The 22032-nt window shown below is 51.3% G+C and overlaps 1 protein-coding gene across 2 annotated transcripts; it reads left to right on the forward strand.

The window, feature by feature from the left end:
- Positions 1–11: 11 nt before the first annotated feature.
- Avil (advillin) lies at positions 12–21572 on the forward strand. Of its 2 annotated transcripts, XM_087902070.1 has the most exons (20): positions 12–928; positions 3267–3349; positions 4708–4782; positions 5877–6073; positions 7139–7247; positions 7326–7436; positions 7709–7911; positions 8348–8426; positions 8548–8646; positions 9543–9696; positions 9795–9895; positions 10312–10449; positions 10533–10691; positions 11323–11502; positions 13850–13995; positions 14472–14616; positions 16951–17139; positions 17638–17706; positions 19181–19306; positions 21029–21572. In XM_087902070.1, exons 2-20 carry the CDS (start codon positions 3284–3286, stop codon positions 21140–21142), a joined length of 2460 nt encoding a protein of 819 aa, XP_087758196.1. In that variant the 5' UTR covers positions 12–928; positions 3267–3283; the 3' UTR covers positions 21143–21572. The 2 variants fall into 2 exon arrangements, with proteins under 2 accessions (XP_087758196.1, XP_087758197.1); XM_087902071.1 differs by lacking the exon at positions 3267–3349.
- The last annotated feature ends 460 nt before the right edge of the window (positions 21573–22032 follow it).

The raw sequence follows: 22032 nt of genomic DNA on the forward strand, positions 1-22032 counted from the left end.
GACCTCACTCTGTGGGTACTGTCCTTCCCATGTGACCTCTTTGGTCATGAAGCTGTAGCCCCCAGCAGAACACGCACTGGGTTTCTGATCAAGGTTACAGGGGTTAGACTACATTAGCTCTTCTCCAGCCCGATTTGGGGCCAACTCCTTCATCTCCGGGTGCTTAACAAGCATTTGCTTGGTGTCCTATTGACTGTGGGGTATAAACTGAAGCCCTAGGGGATTTAATGCTTGATGCTTCTGTGTTCATTCTTGATGGTGCCGAGCCAGGAGCCCTGAGATTCAGAGCCCATCATGGTTTCCTGGAGCATAGTAGGATGGCAAGTAAAGAAACCAAGAAATAAAGCCTTCCTGATACTGCAGAATCCCTGAAACATGACCAGAGCCGTCTCGGAGAGCCCCGCCACCCTGGAAGTCCAAGCATGCAGTGTGACGCTGAAGAATCCCTGAAAAACATCCAGAACAACTTCTGACAGGGCAGCCCGCCATCCTGAATGTCCAGGCACACAGTGGCCAACTCTAGCCAGTCTTCTGTCATCAGCATAATGCATTCATATCTACAATATGGCAGATTTCATATCCTCCCTTTCACTGAATTATTGATGGGCTGTGCACTTTAAAAAAATCAATAGAGCAGGGCGTGGAGCTTGAAGGTCTGCTCTTCTTTTCTCTGTTTTGAATAGGAGCAGAGAGATAAAGCTTCCCCTCTGGTTTGAATAAGTCAAGCCCAGGGCTAGGTTGGCTGTGATTGGCCAGAGCTAGGAAAATGTGGTTATGATGCAAACACAAGCAAATATACCCCGGCGTCTGTGCAGCCATTGCTGAACTGAGGACCGAGGCAGCAGGACCTGAAGCCTCCTGCTTTGGGAGGGTAGCTCATCAGTACTTCACCTGCTGCTTTGCCAGCAAACAGGACGGAGAGGGCGAGGTAAGTCTGTTGTCTTCATACTTTCTGTACTTCAGTCAGATGCTGAGTAGATAGGGCAGAAAGTGGAGGATTGGTGGACCTTTGCTTTTGTCTTCTGAAATGAAGTTGTTGAAAAGATCGGGCCAGGAGTTTGTGGCCAGCTTTGTAAACTTACTAGAGGAAGTACCTGTAGAGCCCACTGAGTAAGTTGAGCACATTCTCAAGGCAGGGGAGGTGGAGTGAGAGGGGAAGGAGAGAAAAAACTCCCCCCCCCCCATCTGTTCCTCTGTGGAGCAAGAGAAGTTTAAACCCCGGTAGGTTACAAGCTACTAGCTTTTAATTTGGAATCCCCAAACCACACCCTGTGCCCCTGATCTTCACAGCCCCCTGAGGATCCTAAAGGTCTGATGACTTGGAAGAAAGGGATCCAGCTTTGGGGGACTTGCTGTGGAGGGTGGATTTGATTGGCCTTCTGGGTGTGGCAGTACTGGGATCTTGTGTCCCTAATCAGCTCCTGGATTTTGAAGTTGGTGGGGGACATGGGGCTGTATTGGGGTTTCTGAGACTCACTGTGCTAATGCCAGTTAGTTAGGCTTTACTGGGTTAATTGGGAATATATTGGCTCTGGTTCCCTTTGCTGAGTGGGTCAAGCATTAGACTTAAAAATCTAGGGCCTGAAGAAAACCTGAGTATTTCCTGGTGATTCTGAGCCGTGCAGGGTGGGGCACCACAATTTATCAAATTAAATCCTCAAACACTGGCAGTTCTGCATCATGGCTCTGCCTTAGTCTGCTGCCAGCTGCACACAAAGGGAGCTGGTTCTTTGGTGGTAATGGCACAATCCTCCCCAAACCTGGTTTTATCCATCAAGGATCACGAAAAGAATGGTCACTTTTCTTTAAGGGGTGGGGTGACACTAGGGATGACAAATGGTCCTACCATTTGAACTACACCCCATCCCAGACATGCTACACTTGACCAGCCCAGTATACCACCAGATAGCAAACATCCACACAATCCCGCCCCTGGCAGTTAATTTTGCTTTTTAATCTCTTGTAAATCCACCCACCCCATCCCTACTTTGAGTTTCAGGAGAAAGCAACCTAGCAGTCATTTGGCAAACTGTCAGCCCAGTCTCCCTGAGAGCAGAACTTGAGGGCCGCACGTACACAGGTCCAGGGTAACTCTGTGTGTTAATAACCAAGCCACATCTGACCATAGAAAGGGTCCCCAAGGTCTCCAGAGCACTTCCTCCCAGCCTTCCTCAGTCCTGTAGGTGCTAGGCACCTCTAGGTTCACAGAGCACAGGTTGGAGAGAAGCTGGGGTAGGGGCAAGGAGGCCACGCCCACCTTCCCCCATTGGCACCCTGAGTCCTTTGTCCCAGGCTCTTATCCTACTTTCCCTATTTTTCTGCAAGACCAGCTAATACATTAGTCATAATAAAGGGATATAACTGTTGTAGACAGTTTACAAAATTAAAAACCAAGAGCAGGTGGGGTTACAAGATCTCACCAGGAACCTGGGAAGAGGAGTTCATGGACTACGAGGCTGTGGCTTAGTTCAGAAACAGTTTCTCCCTGGATCTCCTCTCTATGAGCCGCTGAACTTAGTTTGGGGGAAGGGTAGACGGCATGAAGAAATGTCTAAAAGAGGCTTTCACAATCATATTTGAAGATATGAAAATAAAAGGTATGGAGCTGGGTCCAGTGGTAGAAGTCCATAACTGAAGCAAGTCAGGAGACCAAGACAGACAGAGTCTGCAACCACCTGGGCTATGTGGAGAGACTCTATGAACGAAACAGATCTCATTCTAGTGTGTGCCCATAGACAAGTTAGTTGCTACCTCTTTAGACCTCATTTGTGCTAGGAGGTGACCGCGCCGCCGCCTAGGCATGACACAAGGTGTGCAAAATGAATGAAGGCAGGTTTGACATCACCCCTTGCCCCAACAGACAGCTGACGGTGCTGTTAGAGAGATGCTGCTCTTCCAGAGAACCTGACTTTGATTCCCAGCACCTGCTTAGGTGGCTCACAACCACCTGTAGCTCCAGCTTCAGGGACTCTAACACCTCTGCCTTCCAGGGGCACCCACAGCCCATGCACACACCCACCAACACACAGATCGCTATCAGCCAGAGCAGCAGGTGGAAACAAATCTTTGGGGGCAGGGCTGGTCCAGCCGGATCATCACTGATCTTGAACTACCGTCTACCGCGGTGAGATGGTATTGGGTGGGGGGGGGTGGACACGGACCAAAAGGGCATGCAGCTCGATGGTTGATGTGATGGAAGTCTTGGGAGAAGTGGCGGTTCCCTGTCCACTGTGAGGGGTGTCACCTCCGGCTTTGTGATATTTCAGTTCCAGGAAGATACACTATGTCCCTGAGCAGTGCTTTCAGGGCTGTGGGCAATGACCCTGGGATCATCACCTGGAGAATTGAGGTGAGCCGAATGGGAATCACACCCACCCTGACGACTGGGATTCGAGCCTGTGGCCACTGAGGGCCAGCATCAAGAGCAGGTTTTCCCAGCCTTGTGCTTAGTGCAGGTCCCCAAACAGAACCAAGCTTGTCCTTCATCCAGCCATCTGCTTGGTGAGTCGGCACTTCCAGTAAACACCTCCGAAAGATGTTTACCTTCCCCAGAGATTCTTGGCGGCTGATCAGAGAAACAGAACATAATCATCGTAGGAACACTGGTCCCTACCAGTTTAGGGGGTGGGGGAGACACGCTACACAGTTGGCCATTGCTCATCCCTTTACCCTATGGGTTTGGTCTCCTCTGGGTGGCTCTGAGCTCTGGTCTGGGTCACCTACTGGATACAGGACACACCCACGTCTGCCTAGTCAGTTGCTGCAGCTTGAACACCATAAGTAAACACGTCCCTACTCAATTCCAAAGGGAGTCACTGCTTTCTGGCCAGCCTCCAAGAGGCTTGTGGGAAGCCCAGCCTACTTCCAGTGTTTAAGGCTCCCCATTTACTTCAAAATGAATAGGAAGGGCTCGCCAGGTGGCTCAGTGGATATCGGTAGTGTGCAGCCAAGCCTGGACCTGAGTGTAAGCCCTGGGGCTCACGTAGTGGAGGAAGAGAACCAACTTCCTCAAGTGTCCCGACCTCCACATGTACAGTGTGGCTCTTGGGCACGCCCGATAAATGTAAAAAGGGGGGGGGGTATGCACTAAAATGGACTCATAAAAAGTTATATATCTAATCTTTTCACACTTAACATCCAGATTTTACATAGAACTTACACAAATAGGCTACAGGCTTGCCTTACTTGGGAAGTATTGTTTTCATGTGAGGCTGTATATATGGCCCTCCTAGGATGAGCAAACCAGGGAGGGCCCCAACTCGGGCTCTGAGTGCAAGACTCAGCCTCAGTACCACAAGCTGCTCGCTCTCTCCCTGCTGTTAGCCTCTGCTTTTGCCGAGCTTCCCAGACTTCCTTTGAGCAGCCTGGTGGCTCTAAGTCAGTGGGGGAGCTGAGGGTGGCCACACTGTCAGGATTGCCCAGAGGAGGGGCTTTTACTTCCCCTTCCATGGGCTTACCTGAGTGGGGGGGGGGGGGCTCACAGGCCTTTCCAGAGGACTAGGGGTGAACAAGCAGGACACGGGAAGGACACGGGGAGGACACCACAGCAGATTCGGAGCCAGAGTGATTGGGGCAAGCTCCTAGTCAGAGCAGCAGGCCTGTGCTGTGCTGGCCACCTGCCCCGCAAGGCTGTGCCCAGCAACAGAGAGGGAGGCTGCAGGGAGGGCTGGAGGTAGTACGGCTGCAATACTCTTCTAATCCTTCTAGAAAATGGAGCTGGTGCTGGTGCCTCAGAGTGCTCATGGCAACTTCTACGAGGGAGACTGCTACGTCATCCTTTCGGTGAGCAACGCCTTCCACATGCAACATTCCTTCCTCAGCAGGCAGTTCCCAGGCCGTAGAAATCCAACTGTGAGGAAAGCAGGCGCCTGTGTCTGTCTAGAATCTCCCTCAAGAGATCCTCTCTGGCACGCAGAGCCTCAAGCTGATTGAGAATGGCCACCATCAAGCCTGGGGTTGTGGTTGTGCGTTAGAGGGTAGGCACAAGCCCCTGCCCCCCGACACACACACACACACACACAGTGCCTCCCCCTTCCACGGTCAGCCACACACTGAAGTGTTCTGATTAAGGCTACACAAATACACAACCCATCTGTGGCCACAAAGTTCTCATTGTGAGCTAGGTAAGAGAATTTCTATTGCTGTGGTAAATGTCCTGACCAAAAGCAGCTTGGGGAGGAAAGGGTTTTGTTTCACATAGAGCGTGGCTTTTATTTTTATATATCCCAGGGCCACCTGCCTGGGGTTGGCACCACCTATATTGGGTGGGGCCCTCCACCTGTAGTGGGCGGGGCCCTCCCACATCAATCACCAGTCCAGAAGGACTAAGCAGGACAAGTGGTATAGGCCTATGAGCATAGCACTTGGGAAGCTAAGGCAGGAGGATTCCCAACTTCAAGGTTAGCCTGGGCTACCTAGTGAGTTCTTGACTAGCCTGAGATATTCTGTCTCCAAAAACCAAAACACTGGAGCATGGTGGCCCCCTCCTACAATCCTAACACTTGTGTGGGGGGTGTAAAACTGAAAGATTGTGAGTTTAGGGCCAGCTTCAGAGAGTTTGAGCTAGCTTGGGCTACACAATAACTTTTTAAAAAGTGTTCATTTTGGTGGAGGAAATAACACCTCGCATGGACAGTGCTGGCAGCTGTACGGTTGTTGAGTGCAGGGGACCTAAAGACTAAGCCTGCAGTACAACTGGGAACAAGTATAACTTGGGAACAAGCTGCCAACTTCCGCAAATGTGGGCAAGCAGGCCTGTAGATGGGTCGGACCAGTTCTAGTGCCCACTTACGGATAGCAGAGGGCTGCGTGTCGGGAAGTCGGCAGAACGGCGGACCGGAGTGTGGGCCTCACCCGCCTCTCTGGCTACCTCCTAGACCCGGAGAGTTGGCAGCCTCCTCTCCCAGGACATTCACTTTTGGATCGGGAAGGACTCCTCCCAGGATGAGCAGAGCTGTGCAGCCATCTACACCACACAGCTGGACGACTACCTGGGAGGCGGCCCCGTGCAGCACCGCGAGGTCCAGTACCACGAGTCGGACACCTTCCGGGGCTACTTCAAGCAGGGTATCATGTGAGTAGCTATGCGCGGAGAGACGGGCACAGCTGTTTCCGAGAGTGGAAACTAAAGGGTCAGTAGGTAGGCCTTGAAGAGACCTGAGAGACCAAAGCAAAGAGCAAAACAGCAGTCATCCGTGCCCATCAGGGTGGGGCGGGGCCAAGTGTTGGGTGGGCTGAGGACCCGCATTGCATGCTGGAGCATAACTAGGGCTGCTAAGGCAAATTCCATTTCTCAGAACTCTAAACCCCTCACACACCTAGGACCTGAGTGTGCGTGTATGTTTTTTTTGTTTGTTTGTTTTGGTTTTTTGGCTTGTTTTTTGTTTGTTTGTTTTGTTTGTTTGTTTTCCGAGACAGAGTCTCTCTGTGTAACAGTTCTTGCTGTCCCGGAACTCCCTTCATAGACCAGACTGGCCTTGAACACATAGATTCCTCCCAGGTGCTGGGATTAAAGGCCTGTGCCACCACCTCCCAGCTGTTCCAGAGCTGTGGTGGGAGGAGGCTGTGGTCAATGTAGGTGTGCATCACAGGGAGATGTGTGCATTGGCACAGCAGATTAAATACGCACCTAGCACACACACACAAAGACACAGGCTGAGATGTACCACAGAATGCCTACTTCTTTTTCTATTAAAAAATATCGTGCACACAGGCAATAGGACACATTTCACTAAGTGAAGAAGGGACATTAAGCTGCCAGAATATGAGAAGTGTCAGGGAGAGGTCTGGGAGGTTGCACGTGGGTGTGGGGATACATAGACTTAACATGGGTGTGGCACACGTCTATAATCCAAACTTGCGAGGTTCCCTCTGCCCAGAGCACTGCCATTCTGGTTCTTGGGACTTGGCATTATAATACCTCGGCTCAAATGTCCCTTCAGAAAGACAGCCCTGAGAGACACCGAAGAGACCCTCGGGAGAGCAGGTGTGGGTCTGCATTTACTAGGCACATTTGCAAAATAATCCATGTGGGTAGAAACTCACAACTGCGTGTCATTACTGCATTTAATTCACAACAGTCTCCTAGAACCTAGCAAGGATCTGGTGCCCAATGGTAACTGGATTGCTGTCCCCTCAGTTATAAAAAGGGGGGCGTGGCCTCTGGGATGAAACACGTGGAGACCAACACGTACGACGTGAAGCGGCTGCTACACGTGAAGGGGAAAAGGAACATCAGGGCCACTGAGGTGAGTCCCACCCTGTGACTGTCCTGCCCCTGACGCCTAGGACCAGCCCTCTAAACAGCACTGACCTTCCCCACACAGGTGGAAATGAGCTGGGACAGTTTTAACCGAGGTGACGTCTTCTTGCTGGACCTTGGAATGGTCATTATCCAGTGGAACGGCCCGGAGAGCAACAGTGGGGAGCGACTCAAGGTCTCACTTCTCTCCCATCTCCTCCAGGCCTAGAGCTGGGCTCCTTGGGTGCCTTTGCCCTCTGCCTTCTATGCTGGCTGACCTTCCGAGGTTCCAGGTGGACTCCTGCCTTAGAGCAGACCCTGGCTTACAGACAGACCGAGGGCAGGTCCACCCTGGGGCTCCTCAGCATCAGGGTAATTTGTCTGCAATCCTGGTGGCAGTCCCACTGAAACCCACCTGGAAGGAAGGGGTACTGGGTGAGTTGAGTCTTCTGTGGGCTTCTCTGGCAGGCCATGCTTCTGGCAAAGGACATTCGGGACAGGGAGCGAGGGGGTCGTGCTGAAATCGGAGTGGTTGAGGGAGACAAAGAGGCAGCCAGCCGGGAGCTGATGACGGTCCTCCAGGACACCCTTGGCCGGCGCTCCATTATCAAGCCTGCAGTTCCTGACGAGATCGTGGATCAGCAGCAGAAAGCAAACATCATGTTGTATCAGTGAGCACTCAATCCTGGCTGTGGGCTGGAGGCTGGGGGTGGGGAGACGGCCCCTAAAAGACCAGGCACTCAGCTTGGGCGGAGGCATCTACTTTTGCGCTTGGGCCAGCCTTCTTAAATGTATCTCCCACAAGCAGCTCAGAGACAGCCCCTCTCGAGGAGGTGGCTATCCTCTGTTCTTGTTAGAGTCTCCTGACCTCTGGGTGAGACTTCCTGTACTCTGGTATATCCAGGCCAGCGGATGCGGACGGGATAGAGTTTGGAAGGGACACACAATCGCCTCCAGAGAACAGAGTTTGTCCTCTCTGTTCTCAAGCTGTGTCTGTCTCTAAGAGCCAGACTCTGTACCCAGCAATGCTGCACTCCAGCATGCCTTTAGCTATCTATCGGATGCTCTGCAGAGAAAAGGTACAGGTTAATCTCCCTCCTTCACCAGTGTCTCGGATGCAGCTGGGCAGCTGGCAATCACAGAGGTGGCAACACAGCCTCTGGTCCAGGACCTACTGAACCACGATGTAAGTAGACCTGGAGGGGGCTTTGCTTGGGAAAGCCGGAGTGACTTCAAAGGCAGACCCCGGGCAGAGTCCTCCTTCTGGCTCATGTATCAGTAACCATATATATTCCTGGATGACTCAGGACTGCTACATCCTGGACCAAAGCGGAACCAAGATCTACGTGTGGAAAGGCAAAGGAGCCACAAAGGTTGAGAAACAGGCGGCCATGTCCAAAGCCCTGGTAGGAGCTGTAAATGTGTGATGCCACCCAAGCACTATGCCAGGGTCACCAGAGACATGCGCCCAGACACACCAGGCCCCGAGCACAGAACAAGTGACAAGAACTTCACAGCAAACAGAGCGAGTGGGATACAAAGGCAGGGTTTACCTTTTCCAGCTGAGTTCTGAGCAAGACCTCTGAGCTTCAGTTCCCGATATCTAACAGGGGTACCCCGTCTCCCAGAACCATGCCGGGAGGTAGTGACGCACGCCTTTAATTCCAGCACTCAGAAGGCAGAGGCAGGTGGATCTCTGTAAGTCCGAGGCCAGCCTGATCTACAGAGTGAGTTCCAGGATAGCCAAGGGCTTCACAGAGAACCCTGTCTCGAAAAACAAAACAAAACAAACAAACAAACAAAAAGTCGTAAACACTCAGAACCATTCTGGAACACGGAAGCTGCTTCTGGAAGGTGCTGCTGTTAGTGAAGGGGGTGTCACATGTCCACATTAAGGGACCAGTCTTCAAGGGGCATCTACTAAACTTTTCAGACCTAGCACATGACCCAGGTGTGACTCCTTAAAAGCAATAAATGCCTGTCTCAAAAAATTTTTTTAAGAAAAAGCAATAGATGAACAAATAACTATGATATAAAGTCAGTAGCGTTACATAGTAGGTCTTGCAAAATCAACCCATAATGGTCATAATCATGGCAGTCTAATGAGGGGACCCAAGCTGTTTGTATCTTTTGCTGGCAGGTTACACGGGACCATAGACAAAAGTGAAGTAGAAGTTGGCTATGATTCCTAAGGGCAGGGAAGGGAGGGTCCTACTGCCTGACTTCAGATGAATGAAGTACCAGATGAGCAAACACGCGGCATATGCCCTGGCTGACGTGCTTTTATATGGGGGTCCCGTAGGATTTCATCAAGGTGAAGGGTTATCCCAGCAGTACCAACGTGGAGACCATCAATGATGGCGCTGAGTCAGCCATGTTCAAACAGTTGTTCCAGAAATGGACCGTGAAGGACCAGACTACGGGCTTGGGCAAAATATTTAGCCTTGGCAAAATTGGTGAGATTTCCCTTCATGGGTGTTCTTGTATTTGGAACCCTAGGATGGGGCATGAGTGTGTCTTGCTCCCTGGGCTTTCTCCACCCCTTTCTCTGCAGCTAAAGTTTTCCAGGAGAAGTTCGACGTGAGTCTCCTGCACACCAAGCCAGAAGTGGCTGCCCAGGAGAGAATGGTGGATGATGGCAATGGCAAAGTCGAGGTGCGCCTGGCGAGGGCCCTGCTGCAGAGGAGGGCAGCCTGTTCTGCAGCCACTCCACATTTCTGTACTGTCAAGAGGCTTGGAGTTGGCTGGTTCCCCACAACATTCAGGAAAGTGAGAGACCCATCCCCACAATGGCCGTCACCTAGAAGACACATCTAAGCCATCACTCAGTCTACGAAGACCTAGGTTGTACTGGACCAGTGTGACCTGTGACCCCCACCCTCAGAATTCAATTCACATAATGTGATTGGCCTTCCAGGCAGAAAAGACACAGAGACGGAGGGGGTACTTGGGGTGGATGTTAGCACCATCTGCTCTTGGGTTCTGTGAAACATTGCCCAGTTCCCTTTAGGTGGAATCCTCTGAACAGGATGCCCCTCTCTGGGTAACCTAGTGTCTCCTCTTGTGCCCAGGTCTGGAGAATTGAAAACCTAGAGCTGGTTCCTGTAGAACATCAGTGGTATGGCTTCTTCTACGGGGGAGACTGCTATCTGGTGTTCTACACTTACGAAGTAAATGGGAAGCCCCATTACATCTTGTACATCTGGCAGGTAGGCCAGCCGGCTCTCAGTGTTGGATCCAGATGCCCCTGGCCGCGGGGCCGAGGTCCATCACTCCTCTCTCACCACTGCAGGGCCGCCACGCCTCACAGGATGAGCTGGCAGCCTCGGCCTACCAGGCCGTGGAGGTGGATCAGCAGTTTGATGGAGCCCCAGTGCAGGTTCGGGTGAGCATGGGGAAGGAGCCACGCCACTTCATGGCCATCTTTAAAGGAAAGCTGGTTATCTATGAGGTGAGGACCTGCAGACAAAACCACCTGTACAGGGATGCTCAGGGCTGAGGAGTCAGGATAGAGCAGGACAGGCCAGGGTTGGGTGAACGGGGGTGTGAGTCAGGGGGTTGACACAGGGGACAATGACAATGACAGTCAAGGGAATCTCTAATGCGTAGGCTCCGAGTCCAAGCCCCTGTCCAGTTGGTGCTCACGGTCTTTTGCAATCCAAGCCGTTACCCGTATAGGCGTAGCCGCCTCAGATACTCACCCTGCACCCTTCCAACACTGTTCTGGCCCTCCTCCCTCACTGCCCAGATGTCTAAGGCCCACTTCTGTGGAGCCCTGGCAGAGCATGGGCAGGCAATGCAGTGACATGGCAGTTGTCACATTGAGTCTCTTGCCATGTAGAAACCAAGTTTCCCAATCTGCTCCCTCGTGTGCACGGTGGAGTAACATCTGCTTCACAGAATTATACTGAGGTCGGTGAGCGGTGGCAGACACTGGCTTAAGGTGACAGTCCCACTTGGACCCTTTCCAGGTAGCCTAGGAGACCCTGAGGGGTAAAAGATGAAATCCAGTACATCTCGGTCCACGACAGCCACGTCACGTGGTGCTCCATAGATCTGGCCTCCCCTTTTCTTCTCTCTAGGGCGGGACTTCCAGGAAGGGAAATGCAGAACCTGACCCTCCAGTAAGACTCTTCCAGATCCAAGGAAATGACAAATCCAACACCAAAGCAGTGGAAGTCTCGGCCTTCGCCTCCTCGCTCAACTCTAACGATGTCTTCCTGCTGCGAACTCAGACAGAACACTACCTGTGGTATGGCAAGGTAAGATGGCTGGTGGGTCCTAGCCCCTCGGAGCTTGCCACGCTTGCCCTGGCTCCACCCTCAGCCCCGCCAGCACGGTGAAAGGTACTAAAGAGTAGGCTGGCGCCTCAAGCGGAGGGCCTGCCCACCCCGAGTCTTCAGAGGAAGCCTCCACATTCTGCAATCAGGCCCCCAGAGACATGGCGTGTGTTCCCATGCATGGACCCTGGGTCAGCGCTCGTCCTCTGTGGCAGGACAGGCTGACAAGGACAAAGCACAGAGGATGCCATCACTCCAGGCTGCACAGAGTTTTAAAAGAGAATTCAGGGTCCAGTGTGGCTTAACCAGCACTTGGGAAGCTGAGGCAGGAGGATCGTAAGTCCGAGGCCAGACTGTCTGGGCATAGTCAGAACCTATCTCAAAAAACCAAAAGGAAAAAAAAAAACCAAAAGAGTTTCTGGGGTAGGGTGAAGAGAGTGCCAGTGGCTTGGCTCAAGGGGCAAAGATTGTCAACAACATGACTTTGATCCCTGCATCCCACGGTGGAAAGAGGGATCTAACTCCCAAAAGTGGCCCTCTGACCTCCATACATGTACTCCAGCATGCGTGCCTCCATCATAAAAAACACATACAAGAATTTAGTTAGTCAATTAACTAAATTTTAAGATGAGAGGAAATGAATATGGTGGCACGAACCTGTATTTCTCGCTACTTGGGAGGTTGGTGTGGAAACATCCCAAGCTCAAGGAGAGCAAGCACAGCAAGACCCCGTGCCAAAAAAAGAGAAAAGAGACAAGCAAAAAATGGGGAACTATCTAAGAAAAACGCCAGATAGCACTGCTGGGGAATACCATAGTAAGGTGTCACTACACTTCTATCAGATGATAAAAACATAAATAATATAAAATATACAGACGCAGAAACTTCCTGCACTGTTTGTAGGGCTGCAAAATGGGGCATATTTTAGAAAAGAGCTTGACAGTTTCTAATAAAATTATACTCACATTTACCACACAATCCAGCAACACGACCCCTGCATATTTACAGCAATAGACTAAACCACCGTCTTCAGGGGCTGGGGAGATGGTGCACCTGGTACGGGGCTTTGCTGTTACAGCACAAGAACCCGGGTTCTGATCCCCAGCACCACGAAAGGCTGAGAGTAACCGGCACACACACATAGGCATGCACATACATACATATACACACACATATGTACACATATGTACACACACACACAAACACAGAGACATACACTCTTTAGGGGTTGGAGAAACGGCTCAGCAGAGGTGCCTCTTGCACAGGACCTGGATTCAGTTCCCACATGTGGCTCACAGCCATCTGTAACCCTTGTTCCAGGAGACCCAGTGCTCTCGCTGACCTCCACAGGCACTGTGCACATTTGGTGCATACACACACGGACAAAACACTCATACACATAAAATAAATCTTAAAAAAAAATACCCAGCAAACAACAACCCCTTACACAAAGAGTCGTACACACTTGTGTAGAGCACGTTATTCACAATCCTCTCAAATCAGCAGAAATCTGGAGAACAGATAGACACAAGTGTTCATACAATGGAGCTCTCGGCAGTCAAAATGAAAGTCACTCAGGCACTCAACGTGGAGGAGTCTTCAATTCGTGCTGACTCAAAGTATCCAAACGCTGAGGCTGAATGTCACTTCTTCCACTGAAGTGGAAACGGCGAGATCGTTCTAACAGAGAACAGCCTAGTTTGGCAGTTGTCGCGAGTTCACAACTCAGGGCTCCCCTCCAAAGGGGTGGGAAATGTCACCGTATCGGCACTGTGGCAACCGAGTTCTCTTTTTAAGCCTTGTGGAGCCCAACACAGTCAATTTTACTGTAATTTTAAAAAAACATTATGGCACAGAGACCAGGTGGTGGCGCACGCCTTTAATCCCAGCGCTCGGGAGGCAGAGGCAGGTGAATCTCTGTGAGTTCGAGGCCGGCCTGGTCTACAGAGTGAGTTCCAGGATAGCCAGGGCTGTTATACAGAGAAATCCTGTCTTGAAAACCCTTCCACCGAGAGAAAGAATGAAAAGTGCACGTTAGGCCTGGGGGGTTCTAGTGCTCGCTCCAGCGGCAAGGCATTTGCTATGCATGTGCACGGCCCTAGTGCCCCCATATTTACAACCAGGGAGCTCGTGCGCTGGGATTCTAGGTGAACCTAAACCAGCGGTGACTTCTGTCTGTGACCACTGCGGGCTCCAGAACAGTCCTACCCTTTGCCTGCACGTCCTGCCTTCCTCCCCTCCCATCCTTAGGCGGTGCCGCTCAGAGCTTACCCCATCCAGTTTCAGAAGTCTTGAGTCCCCTATCAAAGAGCCTCCCTCACCCACTCAGGGGTCCAGTGGGGACGAGCGCGCAATGGCTAAGGAGCTGGTCGAGCTTCTCTGTGATGGCAACGCGGACACTGTGGCTGAGGGCCAGGAGCCACCTGAGTTCTGGGGCCTTCTGGGAGGAAAAGCACCCTATGCTAATGACAAAAGGTACGTGAACACATCCGCCCTGTATCCTGGCTCCTCTGTCCTCTAGGCTTGTGGCCTGTACAGATCCTAAGATCCTTCACAGTGTTAAATATGATTTCTGGGCTGGGGACACAGCAAAGTCCTTGTGCAAGCGTCGGACCTGAGTTCCATCCCTCAGAATGTACATTACAAGACAGACAGACAAAAAATAGCTACAGCAACGCAGGACTGCAATCCTGCCGCGGGAGTGGGGGTGGAGACAAGAGGATCCCTTAGACTGATGGCCAGCTAGTCTGGCCAAATTGACACACTCCAGGCTCTGTGAGAGACCCTGTCTCAAAAACGAGGGTGGAGCACTATGGAGTAAAACACCCAAAGTCACCTCTGTCCTCATGTGTACATGCATGCACGTGCACACACGTGCACACACACACAGGCACCCACACAATGAACAGGATTCCTGTGCAGCTCTGCCCTTCCGCATGACTGTCCTGCAGGCTGCAGCAAGAAATCCCGGACGTCCAGGTCCGGCTCTTCGAATGTTCCAATAAGACTGGCCGGTTCCTTGTTACTGAGGTCACAGACTTCACCCAGGATGACCTAAACCCAGGTGATGTGATGCTCCTGGACACCTGGGACCAGGTAAGACACAGCCCCAGAGTTCAGGACAACTAGCAAAGATCATAGTTTGGGCCAGTTTATGTGTGGCGTCCCCACCCCGGATGAAAGCTAGTGCTGGACCAACTAAGTAAGACATCTTCAGTGGTTACTAGAGAGACTGCTTTATGCCACAGTCAGAACAGAATGATGTTTAAAACTCTCCAGCTAAGGATGGGCGTGGCGGCGCATGCCTTTAATCCCAGCCCTCAGGAGGCAAGGTCAGGCGGATCTCTGAGTTTGAGGCCAGCCTGGTCTATGGAGTGAGTTTCAGGACAGCTACATATAGAAACCCTGTCTCAAAACAACAACAACAACAATGAAACTCACCAACTATATTAGTTAGGGTTTCTATTGCTGTAACGAGATGCCATGACCACAGCAACTCTTATAAATGAAAAGATTTAATGAGGGTGGCTCAAAAGTTTAATCCATTGTCATCATGGCAGGAAGCAAGGCAGCATGCAGGCAGACATGGCTCTAAGAGAAGGAACTGAGAGTTCTTACATCTTGACTCACAGACAACAGGAAGTAGACTGTCACGTCGGGCATGGCTTGAGCATATAAGAGACCTCATAGCCAGCCTCCCCAGTGACACACTTCCTCCAACAAGGCCACACTTCCTGAGAGTGCCACTCACTTTTAGACCCATTTTCTTTCAAACCGCACTGGCACATGCCTGGAATCCAAGCAGCTAGCAGGTAGAGGCAGGAGGATCAAAGTTTAAGGCCAGCCAGGGTCCTTGTCTCAAAAAACCTAGAAAGTGGACCAGCAAGACAGCCCAGTGAGTAAGGTGCTTGCCACCAAAGCTGATGACCCGAGTTCAATCCCCAAGACCCACACAGTGGAAGGCGAGAACTCTGACTCCTCCTTTATACAGTTGCCCTCTGACCTCCACACCTACACTGTGGCACACACATGTATTAAATAAACAGATACAATAGAAAATTTAAACAAAACAAATTCCTCTCAGCACCCTGGGAACTTTCTCACCTTACTTTGGAAAGCGAAGCATAGCATATGTCCCACCCTTACTTGAGGATTGATGACACCAGATCCCAAAGCCTTCTAGGAAGTAGGAATGAGATATCTCCCTGAGTGTGTCGTTGCCTTCACATCAGCTTAGCGAGCTTCCTCCATGCTAATGGCTGTGCTAAGCAATGTCGCCGGGTGAAGAGCCCACCCGACGGTGTTTATAGGCTAGTGGGGAGGGGCAGGCAAAGAATCATCCGTGCTTTGTGAGGTATAGAAGACATTCAGTACGGTTCAGGGCTCTGAAAGGACTCTCCTGAAGGAGACGGCTCCCGAACGAATAGCAAAGGATGAGATGGGCTCGGGGCAAAGGAACGGGTACCTGGACAGCAAGACATGAAATCCTACCAGAGAATAAAATAAGCCTGGCGTGGTGGGTCACACTTGCAATCCCGGCACTTGGGAGGCCGAGGCAGGAGAATTTCTGTGAGTTCAAGGTTAGCCTTGGCTACAGAGGGCAAGAGTAAGCTTGAGGCCAGCCTGGGCTGTCGAGTGAGATACTGTCTCAAAACCAACCAAACAGGGGCTGGAGAGATGGCTCAGTGGTTAAGAGCATTGCCTGCTTCTCTGAAGGTCCTGAGTTCAATTCCCAGCAACCACATGGTGGCTCACAACCATCTGAAATGGGGTCTGGTGCCCTCTTCTGGCCAGCAGGCAGACACACAGACAGAATATTGTATACATAATAAATAAATAAATAAATATTTAAAAAAAAAAACCAACCAAACAAACAGAAAGACAGAGCTAAGATGCACCCTACTGAGAAGTAGCTGTGGACTGTGGACCTGACCCATCTATCACTGGAGAGCAGGATGGGGGCCCAGAAAGAGCTGTTGTTGGCTGCACGAAGGCAGTGACGGGAAGAGAGGGGTGGTCAAGCTGGCAAGTCCAGTGACTCACTGGATATGGACTATGGACCTGACTGTCCCGACGTTCTGGCCTAGGGTGACTGTCTGGATGGCTCAGGCAGACCAAGAATGGACATTTCAATAGGCACTTAGACAAGAAGGGCGACATTTGGCTCTGCTGAGGTTTGAGGTACACAGAGAAAGCATGAGTGGTTTGTAGGCTGTTAATTCAGGAAGCTTAGGTTTGGGAGTGAAGAGACACATGGTGATTTAAAAAAAAAAAATCACAAAATCAAGCTGCTTCTAGAACCTTCCTCATCAGAGCACACATGAGGCTGAGACACTTTCTGTGGCTCTGGCTGGCTGGGGGATGGGGCGGTGTGGACAGCAACACTTAGTCTTGCGTGACCACACTGACAAGATAAAACTGGTGCTACAGGTGTTCCTGTGGATAGGAGCGGAGGCCAATGCCACAGAGAAGGAAGGGGCCCTCTCGACTGCCCAAGAGTACCTGGTAACTCACCCCAGCGGCCGAGACCCCGACACACCGATCCTGATCATCAAGCAGGGCTTTGAACCTCCTACCTTCACCGGCTGGTTCCTGGCATGGGACCCTCACATGTGGAGTGTAAGAAATTGGGGGGGGGGTGCCGTTCTGACTGCCAGGGAGCTCAGAACCCGGGGGAGGGGGTTGGGTGCTGACTCAAGAGCCAAGTAAAACCAGGCCCTCACTCTCACTTCCCACTGAATTCCTTGCCTTGCTTTGCTTCTCTTGGGCTTCATTCCCAGGGCAGGGAGTCTAGTCAAATAGTTCCCAGCTGCATGGGAGGAGGCAATGAGGGACTGAGAGTACCTGACTCCCTCCACCATGTTCACGACCCTCACAGCCAATACAAAGTCACAGTGGGCTAGTAAGAGAAAGCCGAGCTCTGAGAGTCGGCCACCTGCTTCTTGCCACCAAAGAATTTTGATCATGCGTAAGGCCCTTTGGACCCTACATGGACCTCAAGCACACCAAAATGCTTTCAGATTCTATCACGTTTTCCTGAAAATACACACCGGGCCTCAGATACTTCGTCCCTGTTATCAGCAAATACCTCATCCTGTTTCCTCTGTCTCTTCGCAGGCCGGAAAATCATACGAGCAGTTAAAGAAAGAGCTGGGAGACGCCGCTGCTATCGTGCGCATCACCGCCGTAAGTGGGGTCTACCCTCAGACAAGGCTGCCACTGCTCTCGTGCGAATCACGGCCGAGGGGAGGGAAGGGGGTGCCATTTCCCTTGGACAAGGCTCTCCAGAATCACGGAGCGACAACATATGCCACAGATGCCACACGGGCAAACCCTCGGTGCCGTTAAGGACTCCCCCAGTTGTCTACTTGGATGCAAAGGGGTTGTTGTTTTGTTTGAGGTGCAGACTAGACTCTACTGTTGAATTACACCTATCCTCAGAGGTATTTTAAATCAGCAGAAAAGCAGGTCGCAGCACTTAAAAAGCAAACATGGGAGAATCCTGAGGTCTAGGCCAACCTAGTCTACACAGTAAGACCTTGGTCTCAAAGATAGTGGGGGGTGAAGAAGGGGGAGAAAAAGCAGGTCTCAGAGCCAAGCTCCTAATTTCCTGCCTTACAGAACACAGGGAGGGGCAGGGGTAGAGAGCTGGCTTAGTTGGGGGCCGAGGGGATAGGAGTGGAGAGCTGGCTCAGCAGAGAGAGCATGCGCTGTTCCTCCAGATTGCTGGCACCTGTGTTGGGTGGCTCACAAGAGACGGTAACTACAGCTCCAGAAGTATATATTCCTCTGGCTCCAGGAGCATCTGTACTTGTGTGCACATAGACGCCCCCACAGACATAACGTACAGAATCCACTCGAGTTTAAGGTCATCTTTGGTGACATATTGAGTGGAGGGCTAGCCTGGGATACATAAGACCCTGCGTCAAAAACCAAACTAAATAAGAAAGGAAGAATAAGAATAAAACCTACCTTATTATTAAGGTTCTCTGCCTCTCAGGAGAGATTAAGGTTATTGGCAGTATTTCTCAGGGACAAGCTTCTAACCCAAACGATACTTTACTAGTTTCCAACAATGAAATCCGCAGCAGTTCAGGCTGCTGACCCCTATTTCAGCAGCTGAAGGAGTGGAGCTTACAGCCAGCAGCCCTGGAGCGTCAGGTCAGGATGCATGGCACAGGGTGTTCCAGCACCGTGTTCTACGAAGTCAGATCCCAAAGCGAATGGGAGGCGGTTAGTGTGTTTAAACTGGACGGAAGCGTGCCTTCAGTCTCAAGGCATTTAGCCACTGGAAACATGGGACCTAAATAAAAATGCCAAGAAAAGGGATGTGATCAGAGTGTTCAGGGAAGACTGCGGCTGGAGGCAGGAGTCAGTGGCAGAGCACCTGCCTAGCCCACGAGCTCTGGGTTCAAATCTCAGCACTACATAAATAAATACAGTAAAGACCTAAGTGCGGTGTGTACGCCGTCCTGGCTCTAAGCACTCACATTAGGCCTGCTGAATCACCTTTCCAAGGTCATTCTGACATGCGCCCAGGTTTGGGGACCACCGTTCTGGAAGATGATCACGAAGAGTAAAGCAGCAGAAGCCAAAATGTAAACCTTCCACCCCGTAAGACACCAGTCTCTGCCCATGTCTGTACTTTTCCCTTACGTAGGATATGAAGAACGCAACCCTCTCCCTGAATTCTAATGAGAGTGAGCCAAAGTATCACCCTATAGAAGTCCTACGGAAAAGTCAGAACCAGGGGCTGCCTGAGGACGTGAACCCTGCCAAAAAGGAGGTATGCAGTGTGGGCTGAATGTGGGGGGTGGAGCTCCCCACAGGTTAAAGCACCAAGCTCGAGAAGTGGCTTAGGAGCTTGGACACACGGCAGGCACTCTTGGGGCATCTGCGCTACTGAGTCAATTAGAGGCTCCTCCTTGACTTCCTTCCTACTCCCAAAGGAATCCATCCGGCAGCCTCTCTGCTGCTAGTCCAGTCCAGCCACCACGCACACTGCGAACTAACCTGTTTGCTCACCATGCCCCAAATTCTTCCCTGGCATAATCATAATTAACAGTCAGGGATCGTTCAAAAGCAGCTGATGCGGCTCTATTTGAAACAGCTCACGGGCTGGCGAGACTGCTCAGAGGGTAAAGGCATCTCCCGCCCAACTTAATGACCTAAGTTCGGCACCCGGGACCCACATAGTGTGAGATGATTGTCCCACAAGTTGTCTCCTGATCTCTAAATGCATGCCCCTCACAAATGTAATAAAAAAACTTTAAACCGCTTCCAATGACTTCCCACTGAAATGACCCCAAAGCCCTCCAATCTGGTCCTGTTCTTGGGGTCTCAATACCCTCCTAGCCCTGCTTTTCTATCCCTTGAACATGTTCACCCCAGCCATGGCGTCAGTACACTTGCTGGTGCCCTGGGAGAGTTCTCTGTCCCTAAAATACCTCAGAGCCAGCCCCTTGCCGTTTAGAGTTCAGCTCTGGTTGGCCTTCCCTGACCTCCCCCTTCCTGCAGTGCACACGCCCCTTGGACTGTCAAGTCTTAGGTTTTAGTTAAATGAGTATATTCAGGCTGAATGGACAGATGATTGAATGGGGTTTTTCCCCTTGAAAGAGTTGATTAAAGGAATCTGGATGTTTTGTAACATCTTAAGATGTTATGACCGAGTCTTCAGCATCTAGACTACACTGTTCTTAGATACAGAGGCCCCAGGTCAGTTGGGCTTGGGGACCCATGACAGTAAACCTGGCACTAGGGTGACTAAGGCAGGGGAGTCACTATAGGTCCAAGCCGGCATGGCCTTGCAGTGAGTTCCATGACAGCCTGGGCTATGGAGACGCTCTTTCGGAAAACAATAGTAAATAAAGGTTGTAGCTTAATGACCTCAGCATGGGTACTGGATTGGTATGAGCTACTCAGCCTTGCATTTTAAGAATTCTGGGGTTTAGGGGTACAGTACATTCTCAGGTTCCTCAGACAGTAGTCCTAGGTCCATCCACTCTCTGGCACCAAATACGTGTTCAATAAGAATGGTAGCTAAGGGCACGAAGCAAAGAACACTCCATTCGATTCTCCATCCTTTCAAAATCAAATGTTTATAAACCATCCAGAACATAAAAAAAACCATTCACTGCCTATGGGGCAAGGAACCAGGACCGCGTTGTAAATCCAATCAGCTTCTCCCACTGGCCCAGTGGGACTCCATGGCCAATGAAGAACTTTGGCCTGTTACACTCTTCCTGGACATCCATCTGATGCTGCCCTTCCAGGGCCTGCCACTTTTTTAGGGTCTGTGGTGCAAGGGCTCAAAGCCAGGCGGGACCACTTGCATGCTAGGCACCCAGCTGCGCAGCTGCCTCACCAGCCACCTCCCTCGCCTGCTGGCACTGATACCCGCATGCTAGGCAAGCACCCTGCACAGCTGCCTCGCCAGCCCAACCCCTCACCTGCTGGCACTGATGCCCGCCCTGCCTTCCCTCTCACTAAAAGTTTTGTTTTCTCGCAGAATTACCTCTCGGAGCAAGACTTTGTGTCTGTGTTCGGCATGACAAGAGGGCAGTTCACTGCTCTGCCTGGCTGGAAACAGCTCCAGCTGAAGAAAGAAAGGGGGCTTTTCTAAAGCCAGGCGTCTGGTGTCCGACCACAGGCGAGAGCAAGCACACAGTGCCAACGTCAGCCAAGAAGTCACACACCAACTGAGCCTGCCATTCAGCGGCTTCAGATATGACAGATCTGAAAGTCCCAGCGTGCTTTCTCTTTCCCACTCATCCTTGCGTTCCTTGGTTGCCATACACTAGAAGGTTGCCTACTCATGGTTTGGCTTTTGTGGTCTCAGCAGAAAGCATGAATGTAGACAGGTTGAGAGAGAGAACCGGAAACTGAGCTTAAACTATTTAATGCCTCGGGGCCCACATTTGCTTTAAACTACATACACCCTGTACCCCCAAACACTGGTGTTACTGCACGACGTGAAAGCCAGACTCCAAAGGCCCAGGTCTACCACGTGCCAGAGCATGCTCAACTTTTCAAATAAAGAGGCCACATGAGCACATCGGCGTCCTTCCCAGTCTTCCTTCTTATGGGGACTTTAGTTAAGTAGCATTTCAGTGCTGAGAAAACACAGAGGCCATGCTGAAGCTGGGCCTGGTTCACAAACCTGTAATCCCAGCTACCAGCCCAGCTGGGGCAGGCACACAGTGAGGTCAAGGCCTGCCTGGACTACACGGTGAATTCAAGGCCAAGCTCAGTGACTTACAAATTCTTTTTGTGGGGGGAGAGGGTTCCAAGACAGGATTTCTCCTTGTAGCTTTGGAGCCTGCCCTGGAACTCGCTCTGTAGGCCAGGCTGGTCTCGAACTCACAGAGATCCACCTGCATCTGCCTCCCAAGTGCTGGGATTAAAGTTGTGTGCCACCACTGCCCAGTGTGGCTCAGAATTTTTTTTAAAGTGCACAGTGTAGGATGGGAGAGATGGCTCAGGGGTTGAACTTATTGTTCTTGCAGAGGACCC

Source organism: Myodes glareolus, chromosome 26, assembly GCF_982192425.1.
Source record: "Myodes glareolus chromosome 26, mMyoGla1.1, whole genome shotgun sequence".
In the NCBI taxonomy this organism is placed as follows: Eukaryota; Metazoa; Chordata; class Mammalia; order Rodentia; family Cricetidae; genus Myodes; species Myodes glareolus.